This window comes from Coregonus clupeaformis, chromosome 19 (assembly GCF_020615455.1).
Source record: "Coregonus clupeaformis isolate EN_2021a chromosome 19, ASM2061545v1, whole genome shotgun sequence".
Taxonomy (NCBI): domain Eukaryota; kingdom Metazoa; phylum Chordata; class Actinopteri; order Salmoniformes; family Salmonidae; genus Coregonus; species Coregonus clupeaformis.
This window is the reverse complement of record NC_059210.1, coordinates 41,392,769-41,410,503: the sequence shown is the minus strand read 5'-3', so window position 1 is coordinate 41,410,503 and position 17,735 is coordinate 41,392,769. Positions and strand designations below refer to the sequence as shown.

Sequence of the window (17,735 nt, the reverse complement as noted above, 5' to 3'; positions counted from 1 at the left end):
CATATGTGTTATTTCATAGTTTTGATGTCTTCACTATTATGCTACAATGTAAAAAATATTAAAAATAAAGAAAAACCCTTGAATGAGTAGGTGTGTCCAAACTTTTGAATGGTAGTGTATATATACTGTATTTTGGGATGAGGACAACATTTTCTCAACATGCAATACATACGCACTGTACAATACACTTTTTGTATTGCCATTAATCCACACCCAGATTACTTTCTTTGAAGTAACAACAAAATGGAAAGTGGCGAGAGAAAAGAGATTCCATCTTTTGTGGGTGGAAGGATGGAGGATGAAAAAGAACCTGAACAACAATGCTATCTTTGTCCTGTGGAAAACAAACAGACTGCACAATGTTGCCTGTCTGGCACATCTCTCAAGAGGAGAGGGAGAGGGGGAGGGATGGAGGGAGGGGAGAGAGAGAGAGAGAGAGAGAGAGAGAGCGAGAGAGAATTAATTTCTCTCTGGTGAAACAGACAAACAGATAAACTACAAACAGACTACATATTTAGCATTCTCTTAACAGCAGAGCATGCTGGTAAGGGCGACACAACACAAATGGCAATGTTGAAACCCAAAAGATACAAAGCTTTAGGAGATCAGTAGGAGATATTTCAGCCATATGAATGGGCAGGTGATGGTATGCTGTCAGTTAATCTAAACCCATTACATTCTAAATTGTTTTTATTATCTCTGCATCCTCTTTGGGCTGGAACCCATTAGTATTACAGGCTACAGAGACAGATGCATCAGATAACCAACTGAATTCAGCCTTAGGTTAGTGTGTTCAGTGGAAGCTCCAGTGCAGTGGGGGTCTGGTCATTAAGGGCCTACTAATACTAGGGGCTAAACCCAGATCTTTACACTACGATTAACTCATTCACACAAATAATGGGATTCACATACTCCTGCTGCAGGAACAGAAATAATGTAGAGAATATGCTAAATACACCTAATTTGTGCAACATTTTTCTTTTGCTATGCTCTTTCCTAAGGCTTGGGGGGAGGGGATCTATGCATCTTCACACATATCTAGGTCGTGGTGTCTGACACACTCTCCTCTTTAATGGTGCGTCATGGTGTTGGATGGACTTATGGGGTTTGTTTGTGAGAAAGGACATACTAGTGTAAAGTCTCAAATGTTCATTGCTACAAAGCTACAGCTGGACAGGGACTCAAAGTTAGCACAAAGGTTACAATATTCTCTCATTCTCCATCCAACCCACCTCCAGCCTGTTGACCAGCTTCTTCTTGATGGCATTCTGAGCTGCAGCGTTAGTGGCAACACGTAACCCCTCTGCTGCCTCTCTCAGCCGCTGCTGCTGGTCCTCATTCTCTGGGTAAGCTGCAGCTCCCTGTTCACGCACACACACATGCACGCAGGCACACACAGACACAACAAGCAAAAACACCACTAATTACAATCATAGTTCTGCAGTGGCAAAGGGAATATCAAACCCTCTTTCATAGTCTCAGTAGTACTCTGAACATTTCCCCAACACTGTGACTGTACATTAAATGTCTCAGTAACATTCTGACCATTTCCCCCAACACTGTGACTGTACATTAAATGTCTCACTAGCACTCTGAAAAATGTCCCAACACTGTGACTGTACATTAAATGCAGAGCAGCATTAGACACTCTGCTTTCTGACAGTTTCCAAGGAAACCGCCAGTGCAAGATTCCCATTTCCTCTGTAATAGCAGCAATGTTGTGATGAATCTGTCACAGATCAAAAGCATCTAACAAGCCATAAGCATCGTTTCACTTGCCTGGCGTTTTTACATTGATAATATCCTGCTCATTTATACTTGTCTTCAGCACCAAGGGCTTATTAAGAACCATTGGTCCTGCCCTTTCATTATTTCAGCTCTAAAGAGAAGCTACAGCCCAGACTACATTAGGAATACTATAAATCTCCTTTCCAACAAATGACAGCAGTACAATTCTAGTTTAAGTTGCAGACATGACACTAATGATAATACACTAACATGGCATACTGTACAGTTTACACACTAGTGGCATACAACAATCTATCCTAGAACTCTAAGTAGGCTAGCATAGTGGTTGTCCCCGTACCCGTACCTTAGCAGCCTCTACCATCCTGGCCGTGGCATCAGCCAGGAGTTTGGCTGCAGCCAGCAGCTTCTTAGAGTTGTCCACGTCCACCTCTGCCTCAGCATCTGACCTCATGGCATTGACCAGGTCAGAGGTGGCCTGAGCCAGCACCCTGGCCTGACGCACCATCTCCCCTACACAGGGTCAGAGAGAGAGAGAGGAGAGAGACAGAGCCAGGGTCAATACCTCCCAAATGTGCTATCTACACAGAAACATGGCCTAGATTAAACTCACTGATTACTGATCCCTCATTGGACCTCACACACAATAGTACACTACATGATTTCCTTTTCACCTTCTGGTATCATACTGATAGTATCACAGCAGTTTACTTTTGCCTTCCCCACTGGTTATTAAAAAAATAATTTGTCTTCTGTGAGGAAATAGAATAATAAAAGCACTATAAAACCTCTATAGTGCTGTATAGAAGCTACTGTATTTCCCCCAGTCAGCCTATAAAAACTGTTATTGCTAAACACCCACCTCCAGCTAGAAATAACTGGAGAGAAGACTATCAAAGGCATGACATCCAGGGTCCTTTACAGCCTACAGCCTTTAGAGACACATGTTTTTCCCTATCAGTGAAATGGGACTTTTAAAGACATATTTCATAATAAATGATACTTGGCTGATCTACTGCAGTTTTTATTTGACTATGTTTTACAAAAGTCAGAGTGTTAAGCCCTATAAAACATTTTAAGGTCATTTGTTTCCAGTTAAATTTCAAAGCTGCACTGAATGTGATTGAGAGCAGATTTTAAGCTCTGTAGGGGTTTTCGATGACATGCTTTCTACGACCCCTTGAGGATTGGCTGGGGTTGGGAATTCTTCAGACTCATGGGCAACCCATAACAAACACTTCAGGCCTTGAAAATGTTTCAATAGCAGGGTATTGAAGGTCAGTTAATATAAACCATAACCAGAAAACATCTTTGGTCCCACTCAGTCAAAATACATGGGAACAACCACAGTGAAAGTCTAGAGAAAATCAAAGACAAGAAACAGGCTGGACAGTCCTGTCTACTTGAATGATAATTCTTACGTCCTTTAATAATAGCTAGCTAAAGGTTTGAGACTCAAACAGCTGGATGCCAGAACTGGCCAGGAATGTGAAAATACTTGCAAGATTAATCAAGAGTGAAAAGTTCTCTCCCCACCTCCCAAAAAGTGCTCAACCACTCCCCTCCCCCCTCCACTCCCCTCCTCTCCCAGAGCTCACCTGCGTCTCCCATGGACGTGAAGATGCTCTCGGTGACGGTCATGATGGTGTCTGTGGCCTGGTCGTAGCGTCCGATGGGCTCACCACAGCTGGCGTAGTGGCGTACGTGCTGCAGCAGGTCACTGAGTGCCTGGCTCACCGTGTTGGCCGCGGCACCCACCTGCTTCAGGAGCTCCCCGTGGTCTGTGGCAGACAGGCAGGCCTTGACGCAGGTCTCCACCGAGCGGTCCACCAGCTTCCCTGCCTCAACCAGCTGCTCCTGGCACACCGGAGAACTGATGGTGGGGCTCACCACCTGGACGAACACAGTCCACGATCAGTCTCGACTGGCCACTCAAAATTAAACGACACATTCAGAGATGCTAGGGGACTCATTTTGGCGTGTACAAGAATTATAATGTTATTGTTGACATAACTAATTTAGCATACGCTATCCTGTACTAGAAATCAAGAGATAGGACAAACACACAGCCATTTCATTTCAGTAAGACAGCTCTTCTCTTATCACAGTCCTTGCCCTGAGCTGTCCTCCATGGCAACAGGAGACAGGGAACCGGGGTGTGGCAGTCAGTCAGGACAGTACCTTGGTGCAGGCCACCAGCTGTGAGGTGGAAAGGGCACACTGAGTAGCAGCTGCAATCACTCGGTTCTGCAGCACAGTGTCCTCTGCCACCTGGGCCACATTCTTGGCCTTGAGGACCATCATGGCAGCTGCGTTGGCCACCGCTTTGGCCAGGCTCATCAGAATGTCCTGTAACACATTCATCAACGTCACTCACTGACTCACAGCAGAGCTGAGCAGACTTTTTGCTCTCCATTCAATTGCAATAGCTAAAGAAAACAAAGCCTGATACCATTACATAAGTGTGTGTGAAGCTTTAAACAGGGACTGGGGGAACATGTGTGTTTCCCTGTTTGGCAGCAGTACTATAGAAATAGTGAGTAAAGTGCAGTCCAACCTGGAACCTCTCGTCGGTCTCGCCCTCCCCCATATGATGCAGCAGGTCCCCACTGGCCTGGCCTATGCTTCCTGCTGCAGTCAGCACCGTCTGTCTGGGCTGCATGGGAGGGGGTGACATCACCACATTCACAACACTGACCCCACTGCGGCACCACAGCACAATCACAGCACTCCGCTGCTCTCAGATACAGTTCACCAGCTCCCAGTGATTATTTCTACAGAACACATCATTATTGTTTAGAAAACATACTAAAGAAACACACTAGTGTCTTTGTTAAAAGGGAGTCCACATGCAGTACAGTCCGTATCAATCTCTGTGTAATCATTGTAATAAGGAGAATAGAGCAGATGTAATGGGTAGAACAGTGCTGTGTTGTGTCTGTACCTCTCCAGCTGCAGGCTCCACAGACCTGAGCAGGTCAGAGACGGCCCCTGTCAGGGTCCTGGCAGCTCCCATCAGGTTCTGCCCGCTGCCCACCTGGTCCTCCACCAGCGCTGCCAGAAGCTTCACCCCCCTAGACATCTCTGTCAGGTTGGAGGAGATGGTGGTGATGGCACAGCCAACCGCCGTGTAGTCTGTGTCTGTAGGGTCACCTAGGGAAGAGAGACAGTCCTCGTTAACCCTTTCTTATACCTTCTACTCTTCCACTCTCTCAGCCCAAACCGCAAGCAGCAACCTGAGTGATGCCATAATAATACACACATCAGTGTCACCATCATCACAATGAAAACACATTGGATATGGTATTGTGGAGATAAGCACAGAGAGAGAGAAGTGATAGTTATTTATGGAGAGGTAAAAGTTTCTATTGGATGATAACAGGGAGCCTCAGTGCCATTCAACAGATGGCTGGGAAAGATTAAAACCTATTGAAAGGCTGGCAGGGAGCAGTGTGGAGCAGCATGGCACAGCTCCAGCCAGGAGGCAGTGAGAGGCTGCCAGCTAGTTAAGCTTCAGGACAACACGCTCACTATTTATTCATCAATGGAAATATTTATTAGGGCAAATGGGAAATGTTCCATTATGTAAACGGAATTCAGACCCCTCCTCTCTGGGTGTTCCACATCGGCTTGGAAAATGTGTGTATTGATTCTATCCCTGTGGGTTTTGCCCTTGAAGATAAGCGCCTGTTATTTTTAATAGGTCATTTTCGAGCTAAGTCTAGAGGCCTTTTATAAACAAGGATTCTAGTGAAAATATAACAGAAAACTCTACATGATTCCAAACATCTGTAAGGAAACTCTTGGGCACTCACCTGCAGTAAGATTGACCACAGATGCTGTTCCAGCAGTTATGGCATCTACTTGAGAGTGGATTTCATGTTTGGACTCATCCACTTTGTTCTGAACCCAAACTCTGGATGCCTTTCAGGAGAGAGAGAAGGACGGGTTTTGGCTTTCATCACAGTGGGAGAGTTTTAGCTCATATATATTTTGTTATCAGGACTAGGGCTTCTTCACAACTCCTACAGCTATTGAAGCACCAGTTTCCAGCTTTAAAGTGCATATTTCATATTTACAGTCAATTTCCACCACCTAATTACACGTGAAACATGGGAGTTCAAAAAGACTAACATAAAGTCAGCCCTTCTATATGCTTAGCTAAGCACATCTACCGAGGGAAAACGCCAAACTTGCACCTTTAAAATAATACATGTAATGGGATACAAAAATATATTTTCCAAAAACACACAAAGAAATAGAATTAATCTTCACTGACTAGGCTGCGTGGACTAAAAGGTTCAAAGTGTTGGAGAAGTTGAGCAGTTTTGAATGGTGTAATTTTGTGGCTGTGGTGTGTGAAGGGGGATTAGTCCAGTGAATGGAGGAGGGAACTCACCATGTCCTGTCCAAGAGGAGGCAGGTTATCTACCTCCCCCAGATCAGCCTGGGCCTGCTGCACTGCCTGCATACTGGTGTTAATGGTCCCCATCAGGGCCTGCTGGGCCAAGCTCTGACAACACACACACATTTTAAAGATTTTTGTACAAACAGACAAAGATCGTAGTTAGTGATTGTGTAAGCAAGGTTTTCTGCACATCACTGCTCCTACTGTGTGACATTGGCATGGGTGCCAGCGGGCATGCTCACCAGCGGGGGCATGTGTCCTCTGTGCATCTGCCCTGTGGTAATCTGCTGCTGGGCAGAGGGCATGGTGCCCATGTTGAAGGTGTTGTCAGGGCCACCGATGGACCCGGAGCGGATGATACCTGGCAGTGCCACCGAGCCATGCTCCACACGACCCACCCTGTTAAACTGCTGCTGCAGGATGGTCGACCTGAAGAGGGGAAGGGGGGGAGGGGGAGAGAGAGAGAGAGAGAGAGAGAGAGAGAGAGAGAGAGAGAGAGAGAGAGAGAGAGAGAGAGAGAGAGAGAGAGAGAGAGAGAGAGAGAGAGAGAGAGAGAGAGAGAGAGAGAGAGAGAGAGAGAGAGAGAGAGAGAGAGAGAGAGAGAGAGAGAGAGAGAGAGAGAGAGAGAGAGAGAGAGAGAGAGAGAGAGAGAGAGAGAGAGAGAGATGTTAGGACCTTTATAGGACATCTTCTGATAAGGAAACATAATACTCATTATTTTCTCCATTACAATAGGACAGCAGTAACAGAGCCATAACAGTGAGTTAGTACTGATATGAAAAGAGCTGTTCCACTGCCCCTGTAAACAGTTTGTCACATTCACTATTGGTTAATTACTGCTTATTTTGAGAGGCAGCAATTATGTTCTGTGCTGAGAAACAAAACATGAGTCAATTGGCACCTAAACAGTAGGGAGTGATATGATGCCCAGTGTCTATCCCAGCAGGATCCGCTATGAGACAAACAGGTTTCCAATAACAACCGGTGTCTGGGCTCGGGGTGACAGGACAACAGTCTATCTGTATTAGATATCCTGTAGGAGTCGAGCTGCAAGGCCAAGCAAAGATAAAAACTAGGCAGCTGTGATCATCTGAGATGAGAAGAAATTACATGTTAAAGGGATACTTCAGGATTTTGCCAATGTGGCCCTTTATCTACTTCCCCAGAGTCAGATAACTTGTGGATACCATTTTCATGTCTCTGCTTGCAGTTTGAAAGAAGTTGATAACTAGCGCTATCACAATTGCAAACTAGTGTTAGCGTAATGACTGACTAGCAGATGCCCATAGACTTCCAGTCACTAGTTAGCAAAATCTTGCAAAACTACGTTCATACCCCAACCCGAGCACTCCGTTCTGCCACCTCTGGTCTCTTGGCCCTCCCGCTCCCACTCAGCCCAGTCCAAGCTCTTCTCTGTCCTGTCAGCCCAATGGTGGAACCAGCTTCCCTCTGAAGCTAGGACAGCAGAGTCCCTGCCCATCTTTCGAAAACATCTGAAACCCTACCTCTTCAAAGAGTATTTTAAATAATCCCAATGCACCCCCCCTCGCATAAAACATAAAAATGGTCTCCACGAGTTCATCTGATTCTGGGGAAGTAGATACAAATTATCTTTGTTTGCAAAATAATAATATAGCTGTCTTGCCCTGGGGTATTTTTCTTATGGAGGTTAGAGAAAATACAAATAAAAGCTAATATTCCTTCAGGAGAGAGGGACAGATGGTATTCTGTGATCATATTTCAGAGAACAAATGAACTCACAGATACTGTATGTTATTGGAAATTCAGGATGCAGAGTCTAACTCATTTCGTGTTATTTTTCTCAGGGGTGTAATGCCGGGCAGGCAGAAATGTGATTATATGCACAATAAAATCAAGGTTTACATTCACATGAGGAATAACTTGTCTGTAGTCTCTGAATATGGCTGGTCAGCATTATCAATGTAAATAGGCCAGCACCCTATGTATGTGCAGTATGAGGGATCCTTACTTCTTTGGAGAGACAGATTCTTCCAGCATGGTGGACTCTTCATCTCCCTCCAAACCAAAACGATCCTTACTCTGCTTCTGTGGAAGGGAATAACAAAAGGTGTCAAAAGAAAATACTTGTGGGAAGTGTTTCTGGTTTGCTCATTTCTGGTTTATTTTGACTTGCCTTTTTGAGAATGATGTCGATGTATCCTGCAATCAGCTGAGAGATCTGTTCCCCCTCTGTGGTCTGAACAGAGTAGTAACTCTCCTGGTACTCCCCAAAATCCTGCAGGGTACAACCAGATTGTCAGGAGAGATACTGAAGTTACAGTCCAGACCCACTACAATGGACTACTCTCATAGCAATAACTTCATCACATAACTAATCCCTATCTGTCAGTACATAGGCTCATAGTATTCTGGTGATACCTCTAGGAAATGGAGAAGTGTATGTGTTGTCGTATGTGGAGTACAGCAGCTTTCTCAGAGATCAAGGTTGAACCAGGGCCTTCTACTTTCACGTGTCACAGCTATTTGCCTCTAATTTCACAAAGTTCCTTTCCATCTACACAAGCACAGGAAGATGTGGTAGTGCTTAGAAAGAAGCTTTGAATGGACTAATGGTATGTCGGCAACACCTTCACCATTCCTTCTCCTAATGAACAGACAAACTTTGACTCCATTCCATTACGATTCTGAACTCTTCAAAGAGCTGATAAAATATGAGACATACTCGTTTTCAATATATAACTCCACACATTTCAAAGGCTTCCTAAGCGAGACAGGAATGTAATATTCCATTCAAATCAATGTTGGCAAATGTACCTCCGAGTATGTTAAAAAATTGTACTCCCTATTAATCTTAAAATGGGTTATTCATTTCAGTTGAATGCAATCTGGCTTAATAAACCGAGATAAAACAAACAAACAAAAAAAACAGCACTGCTGACAACAACCAAAATACTACATTGAAAAAGCACTCAAATAAATAAAACATCCAAGTGCTTCACATTCTTTCAGTAAAATCCCTTGTATACACAGTCTAATATATACACTAACATAACTGTTTATTGAAAAGAAAACACAATAACACTGTGGATTGGGGGTAGTATCAACAACACATACTATTTTGCAGTTACACTACACCTGTCTGCAACGGGCCGAAATATTTTGAAGGGGTGTCCACATACTTTTGTATATATAGTGTATTTCTGTTGTTATAATGAGATGTAACGGACAGAAGAGAGGTTAAAGGCTCAGATACACCACTAGTGTTTGCTGGCCGAGGGTTCTTAGCACCTCTGAACGTAAATTGCGCACCAATATTCCATGTAGAATCACGGTGAAAAATGGCGGCAGTCAGACGTCTACAGCGGGTGGTCCCTAAAACACAGCGCGCCGAACGATCGCCAGACGAATGCTAGATATACATTCGGTGTGATGTGTGTGAGCCTTAAGAGTGTAGAATGTGTTCCTGTGAATGTGGGATTGGAGTGGACTGAGACCAGGTCATACCAGGGTGAAGCTCTTGGGAGAAGCAGCCCATCTCTTCACTGTGGTTAGGGGCCATTCCTGAACCACGTCTTTAGTCTTCTCTTCCACCCGCATCACCGACTCTTTGGTTATCCCCAGTAACCGTGGGACAAGCTTATTCTTGCTTTTCAACTTTTCCTAACAGACAAGACATGAGACAATATTTTCATAGGTGTTCAACGCCTACACAGATGAATAACTGGGGGCATCTCTTTACTCAGAGAAATGAAAACAGCAGCAGAGCAAAGCTGCCTGCCATAGATAGCACACATGCGCTGTTCTGTTTGTCTGTCCTGAGTCAGGAGCCCCAGTGGAGGAGGAGGAGGGCGGATGGGGTTTGACCCTGCAGAGTTCAGGCTTGTTTAACCGGGCCTCCCTGCTGTTCTGCTGAACAGGCCATCCCCAGTCCCTCCTTCCCCAGGCTAGGCCTCTGTTGCTAGGGGAGCCTCAACCTGGCTGTCAGTGTGGCAGGATGGAGCTTCCACCAGCAGCAGCACACTGACTCTGACTGGCTCTAGTGCCCTCCTCCTCTCTGCCCACACACAATCCATTACGCCTCACTTCAGAACATGAGCCTACTCTTGGCTCCACTCCAGCAAAGCTGAACACTACACAAAATTAATGGTTAGGAGGACAGGGGAGTTGAAAAATACCTTTTCACTTCTCCAGGCTATTGTTTTTATTTCAGGGTCAAAAAGTAGAGCTCCAATAACAGAACAAGGTAACAGCTTTAGAGCAGCTTGAACAGACTCAATGCTTTTTATACAAGGGCAGATAACATTATCTTGATTATCATGGTAGCTATGTATAGAGAACTATTTCAATTGTTCATTGTCTTAGCTTATTCAAGTAGTTGTTCACAGTGTATTCAACTCAGGAAGTCAGATTTTGGAATCTGAAGTGGTTTGCCATGTTAGAGATAGTATCTTAAATCAGTAAGCTTGTATTTCATACAAGGCAAGTTGGTGAGGTTTTTAAACACCTGCTGGTCGGGACTCACAGCAGCACAGGTTGAACTAATGTCAGAGAGCTTTTATTGGCCGTAGTCCCACCATCACAGACAGGCCTTCTATATCATTCATTCAACGTTTCTTGATTTCTTGTATTTTTTAGGGGGAAAAAATCCCTAACATTTTAATTTTTTGACATTTTACAGCATTGTTAGGAGCTAGTAACATAAGCATTTAGCTGCACCCGCTATAACACCTGCTAAACTGTGTACGCAACCAATAAACTTTGATCATATCTAAGATCCTTACAGTTATGGAAGGCTTGTTCTGGAGCACTGAGCTGGTTTAAGAGTGACACATAACAAATGGAAGGTTGCAATAAATTCCCAAAATGTGCTTTACCTACAGTATATCTATGTTTTTGGCTGTTGTTTCTGTGTGAGCGTCTCTCTCTCTCACACACTCTCTCTCTCTCACACTCTCACACAAACACCCACACCTCTCACACACACACACACACACCTCTCACACACACACACACACACACACACACACACACACACACACACACACACACCTCTCAAACCTAATCTTAACCTTGCAGTAAGCTGTATTTACACAGTAAATCATTCATTTTACTGTCTGTTGGAGAACACAAGCCTCTCTACTTATATCTTACCTTCACCAGGAAGAAGGAGACCCCATATGTCGGAAGGGACCTCGCTAGTTTCACATACTTTACTTTGGACTCAATCTCTGTCATTTCTCCACAGGTTTTGTGATCCTGAGGGTCAGAGGGAAATAGATACAGCAATAGAAACCTAGAGTTTAAACAATATCAAATTTGGGAATTGCATTGCTTTTAATTCACAGCTTTTAATTTTCCTTTGATAACATATGAATCCATATGTCTACAACATATTGCATAATACTGAACATACCACAAATATTTTCTTCTCTGACCCTCTCTGCTTGGTGTACTCTTTGGGTAGAAACTCCTTCAGGCTATGGAGATAAACCACATTTTACAAGTTTACACTCATGATGTACAGACATTCCCTTTCCAAAACATGCTTTCACACAAGGTCATTCTTGCCTCAGTACCTACATTCACAAGTGTTATATTCTATTTGCCATATATCTTTCAACTGTTCTGTGATGTTTTACAAAAGTTCTGAACCTTTCTATTCTCATTGTTTCTACAGATCGTAAATTGAAAATAAACATTTTTGCTAGAAGTATTATTAAATTATTGATCGATTGACTATGACTTTTCAGATCACCCAGTAGTGCTATCTGCAGGGTTAGCTCCAGGTAAACATTGCAATCCTTTAGCCATTCCTGGACCTGTGTCCAAAAACAAGCTACAAATGGACAGTAACAAAACAAATGATCTAATGATTCTGTCTCTTCGCAGCAAAATATGCAGAGCTGGGAAGATTGTATCCCCCATATAAATAAAATGTTATTGGTAGCAACAATTTTATATAATAATTTACATAGAAAAATTCTAAGTTTTGAATCCGGTATCGTTTTGCGTATCAATTCATAAACACTATGCCATGGAATCGGTACGTCAAAAATCTCTTCCCAACTATTTTGCAATCTATATGGGACGGCTGTCAATCCTTTGGTCCTTAAATGAAACTGGTATACTTTTTTATTTATCACAATTTTCTTTAACCAATTATATTCTTTAATGCAAGGCCGACAGACAAGTTCCTTACATTTTCCCCCTTCCACTTTCCTTTTCCATTTTTGCTGTAATGCTGCAATTATTTGGTTGTAATTTTGGGTAGAGCAGACATTTCCATATGTTTTTGTTAGCTGCATGTGCGACATAACTCCACCAGTCCTACCGATAATATAATTTACAAAGATTATACCTTTGTTAAACATTTTGTAAAAAAAAAGGTTTTTTATCAATTAGTATATTTGAGATTAATTTGAATTTGTTCTGTCGTTTCTGGAGGATTAAATTGAAATTGCAACCAACTTTCTATGGCTTGTTTTAGAAATAGTGATATTTGGGAGATTATTTCCTTTTCAAATAACTGAAAGTGAGAGGTTGTAATCTGAATAAAGGGAAAAAGGTAATTCTTGAACATTGGGTGAGACAATCTTACTAATTTGCTAGAGAACCAGTTCGGATTTAAGTATAACTTTTGTATGACTGAAGCTTTTAGTGATAGGTCTAATGCTTTAATATTTAATAATTTATGTCCTCATTCATATTCATTATATAAATAGGCCCGTTTAATTTTGTCTGGCTTGCCGTTCCAAATAAAATGGAATATTTTTTTCTCATATAATTTAAAAAACTGTTCGCTAGGCGTAGGCAAGACCATAAGCAAATAGGTAAACTGGGATAATACTAAAGAGTTAATCAGGGTGATTTTTCCACAAATTGACAGGTATTTACCTTTCCATGGTAGCAAGATCTTATCTATTTTTGCTAACTTTCTATTAAAATGTATTGGAGTGAGATCATTTATTTCATTTGGGATATGTATTCCGAGTATATCCACATCACCATCAGACCATTTTATTGGTAAACTACATGGTAATGTAAAATTTTTATTTTTAGTGATGCAATACGTAATATAGTACATTTATCATAATTTGGTTGTAATCCAGAGAGGTTAGAAAATGTACAGTGAGGGAAAAAAGTATTTGATCCCCTGCTGATTTTGTACGTTTGCCCACTGACAAAGAAATGATCAGTCTATAATTTTAATGGTAGGTTTATTTGAACAGTGAGAGACAGAATAACAACAAAAATCCAGAAAAACGCATGTATAAAATGTTATAAATTGATTTGCATTTTAATGAGGGAAATAAGTATTTGACCCCCTCTCAATCAGAAAGATTTATGGCTCCCAGGTGTCTTTTATACAGGTAACGAGCTGAGATTAGGAGCACACTCTTAAAGGGAATGCTCTTAATCTCAGTTTGTTACCTGTATAAAATACACCTGTCCACAGAAGCAATCAATCAATCAGATTCCAAACTCTCCACCATGGCCAAGACCAAAGAGCTCTCCAAGGATGTCAGGGACAAGATTGTAGACCTACACAAGGCTGGAATGGGCTACAAGACCATCGCCAAGTAGCTTGGTGAGAAGGTGACAACAGTTGGTGCGGTTATTCGCAAATGGAAGAAACACAAAATAACTGTCAATCTCCCTCGGCCTGGGGCTCCATGCAAGATCTCACCTCGTGGAGTTGCAATGATCATGAGAACGGTGAGGAATCAGCCCAGAACTACACGGGAGGATCTTGTCAATGATCTCAAGGCAGCTGGGACCATAGTCACCAAGAAAACAATTGGTAACACACTACGCCGTGAAGGACTGAAATCCTGCAGTGCCCGCAAGGTCCCCCCTGCTCAAGAAAGCACATATACAGGCCCATCTGAAGTTTGCCAATGAACATCTGAATGATTCAGAGGAGAACTGGGTGAAAGTGTTGTGGTCATATGAGACCAAAATCGAGCTCTTTGGCATCAACTCAACTCGCCGTGTTTGGAGGAGGAGGAATGCTGCCTATGACCCCAAGAACACCATACCCACCGTCAAACATGGAGGTGGAAACATTATGCTTTGGGGGTGTTTTTCTGCTAAGGGGACAGGACAACTTCACCGCATCAAAGGGACGATGGACGGGGCCATGTACCGTCAAATCTTGGGTGAGAACCTCCTTCCCTCAGCCAGGGCATTGAAAATGGGTCGTGGATGGGTATTCCAGCATGACAATGACCCAAATCACACGGCCAAGGCAACAAAGGAGTGGCTCAAGAAGGAGCACATTAAGGTCCTGGAGTGGCCTGGAGGGAGCTGAAGGTTCGAGTTGCCAAACGTCAGCCTCGAAACCTTAATGACTTGGAGAAGATCTGCAAAGAGGAGTGGGACAAAATCCCTCCTGAGATGTGTGCAAACCTGGTGGCCAACTACAAGAAACGTCTGACCTCTGTGATTGCCAACAAGGGTTTTGCCACCAAGTACTAAATCATGTTTTGCAGAGGGGTCAAATACTTATTTCCCTCATGAAAATGCAAATCAATTTATAACATTTTTGACATGCATTTTTCTGGATTTTGTTGTTGTTATTCTGTCTCTCATTGTTCAAATAAACCTACCATTATAGACTGATCATGTCTTTGTCAGTGGGCAAACGTACAAAATCAGCAGGGGATCAAATACTTTTTTCCCTCACTGTATCTAGATCCTCTATGAGGCTGTGGAGGGATTCAAGTTGTGGATTTAAAAGAAAACATGAATCATCAGCGTACAATGACAACTTTGTTTTTAAGCCCTGGATTTCTAATCCCTTGATATTATTGTTGGATCTGATTTTAATAGCTAACATCTCGATGGCAATAATAAATAGATATGCCGATAGTGGACAACCTTGTTTCACTCCTCTTGACAGTTTAAAACTTACTGAGAAATAGCCATTATTTACAGTTGAAGTCGGAAGTTTACATACACCTTAGCCAAATACATTTAAACTCAGTTTTTCAAAATTCCTGACATTTAATCCTAGTAAAAATTCCCTGTCTTAGGTCAGTTAGGATCACCACTTTATTTCAAGAATGTGAAATGTCAGAATAATAGTAGAGAAAATGATTTATTTCAGCTTTTATTTCTTTCATCACATTCCCAGTGGGTCAGAAGTTTACATACACTCAATTAGTATTTGGTAGCATTGCCTTTAAATTGTTTAACTTGTTTAAATTGTTTACCCCCCCTCCCCCATCCGCCCATAAAAAAAAGTGGTTGTCCCACTGGCTATCATAAGTTGAATGCACCAATTTGTAAGTCGCTCTGGATAAGAGCGTCTGCTAAATGATGTAAATGTAACTTGGGTCAAACATTTCGGATAGCCTTCCACAAGCTTCCAACAATAAGTTGGGTGGATTTTGGCCCATTCCTCCTGACAGAGCTGGTGTAACTGAGTCAGGTTTGTAGGCCTCCTTGCTCGCACGCGCTTTTTCAGTTCTGCCCACAAATTTTCTGTAGGATTGAGGTCAGGGCTTTGTGATGGCCACTCCAATACCTTGACTTTGTTGTCCTTAAGACATTTTGCCACAACTTTGGAAGTATGCTTGGGGTCATTGTCCATTTGGAAGACCCATTTGCAACCAAGCTTTAACTTCCTGACTGACTGATGTCTTGAGATGTTGCTTCAATATATCCACATCATTTTCCTTCCTCATGATGCCATCTATTTTGTGAAGTGCACCAGTCCCTCCTGCAGCAAAGCACCCCCACAGCATGATGCTGCCACCCCCGTGCTGCACGGTTGGGGTGGTGTTCTTCGGCATGCAAGCTCCCCCTTTTTCCTCCAAACATAACGATGGTCATTATGGCCAAACATTTCTATTTTTGTTTCATCAGACCAGAGGACATTTCTCCAAAAAGTACGATCTTTGTCCCCATGTGCAGTTGCAAACCATAGTATGGCTTTTTTATGGCGGTTTTGGAGCAGTGGCTTCTTCCTTGCTGAGCGGCCTTTCAGGTTATGTCGATATAGGACACGTTTTACTGTGGACATAGATACTTTTGTACCTGTTTCCTCCAGCATCTTCACAAGGTCCTTTGCTGTTGTCCTGGGATTGATTTTCACTTTCCGCACCCAAGTACGTTCATCTCTAGGAGACAGAACGCGTCTCCTTCCTGAGCGGTATGACGGCTGCGTGGTCCCATTGTGTTTATACTTGCGTACTATTGTTTGTACAGATGAACGTGGTACCTTCAGAAGTTTGGAAATTACTCCCAAGGATGAACCAGACTTGTGGAGGTCTACAATTTTTTTTCTGAGGTCTTGGCTGATTTCTTTTGATTTTCCCATGATGTCAAGCAAAGAGGCACTGAGTTTGAAGGTAGGCCTTGAAATAAAGCCTCAGGTACACCTGCAATTGAGTCAAATGATGTCAATTAGCCTATCAGAAGCTTCTAAAGCCATGACATCACTTTCTGGAATTTTCCAAGCTGTTTAAAGGCACAGTCAACTTAGTGTATGTAAACTTCTGACCCACTGGAATTGTGATACAGTGAATTATAAGTGAAATAATCTGTCTGTAAACAATTGTTGTAAAATTTACTTGTGTCATGCACGAAGTAGATGTCCTAACCGACTTGCCAAAACTATAGTTTGTTAACAAGAAATGTGTGGAGTGGTTGAAAAACGAGTTTTAATGACTCCAACCTAAGTGTATGTAAACTTCCGACTTCAACTGAGCTATTTTACACCTAGGGTTACTATACATGATTTTACCCCATTTTATAAGAGATTGTCCAAAATTGAAATGCTCCAGGCATTTATATATAAACCCCAGTCGTACTTTATCAAATGCCTTTTCGAAGTCTGCTATGAATAGTAGGCCTGGTTTCCCAGATTTTTCATAGTGTTCTATTGTTTCCAGTACTTGCCTTATATTATCTCCAATGTATCGTAATGTATGCACTCACTAACTGTAAGTCGCTCTGGATAAGAGCGTCTGCTAAATGATTCAAATGTAAATGTAATGTATTGCCCATGTAAAAAACCTGTCTGATTAGAATGAATAATGTCCGACAATACCTTTTTATTCTATGCGCTATACATTTTGCTAGAATTTTTGCATCACAACACTGAAGTGTAAGGGGCCTCCAATTTTTTAATGGACTGATCTTTATATTTTACACTTGTATCCTGTTTCAGTAATAATTAAATCAGACCTTCTTCTTGAGTGTCTGATAATCTACCATTTACATAGGAGTGGTTAAAACATGCTAATAACGATCCTCTGAGTATATCAAAAAAGGTTTGGTATACCTCGACTGGTATGCCATCCAGCCCTGGAGTTTTCACGGACTTAAAGTCTTTAATTGCATCCAGAAGTTCCTCCACTGTAATTTCACCTTCACATGAGTCTTTATGTATGGCTGTTTACATTATATATAAAAATATCTCTACAATTTGCTTCAGTTAGAGGAGATGGAGGCGACTGAAACGAAAACATATGCTTAAAATACTTTGTTTCCTCCTTCAAAATATAATTTGGTAAATCATGGGTGACTCTGTCATTTGTAACCAGTTTCAATAAATTATTTTTGGTAGCATTCCTATGTTGAAGATTAAAAA

The 17,735-nt window shown here is 42.3% G+C and overlaps 1 protein-coding gene across 3 annotated transcripts in view; it reads right to left on the bottom strand.

Annotated features, from left to right (window-relative positions):
- LOC121531907 (talin-2-like) overlaps positions 1-17,735 on the bottom strand; it is a 118,233-nt gene that overhangs the window by 36,930 nt on the left and 63,568 nt on the right. For all 3 annotated transcript variants that reach the window (XM_041837450.2, XM_041837452.2, XM_041837453.2), the window contains exons 9-22: positions 11,550-11,613; positions 11,288-11,392; positions 9,641-9,796; positions 8,310-8,411; positions 8,145-8,221; positions 6,397-6,583; positions 6,146-6,259; positions 5,562-5,670; positions 4,691-4,899; positions 4,304-4,402; positions 3,928-4,095; positions 3,345-3,639; positions 2,093-2,259; positions 1,233-1,361 (exon numbers count right to left, since the gene is read on the bottom strand). In XM_041837450.2, the coding sequence (XP_041693384.1) occupies positions 1,233-1,361; positions 2,093-2,259; positions 3,345-3,639; positions 3,928-4,095; positions 4,304-4,402; positions 4,691-4,899; positions 5,562-5,670; positions 6,146-6,259; positions 6,397-6,583; positions 8,145-8,221; positions 8,310-8,411; positions 9,641-9,796; positions 11,288-11,392; positions 11,550-11,613 (1,981 nt within the window). The remainder of the gene's footprint in view (positions 1-1,232; positions 1,362-2,092; positions 2,260-3,344; positions 3,640-3,927; positions 4,096-4,303; positions 4,403-4,690; positions 4,900-5,561; positions 5,671-6,145; positions 6,260-6,396; positions 6,584-8,144; positions 8,222-8,309; positions 8,412-9,640; positions 9,797-11,287; positions 11,393-11,549; positions 11,614-17,735) is intronic.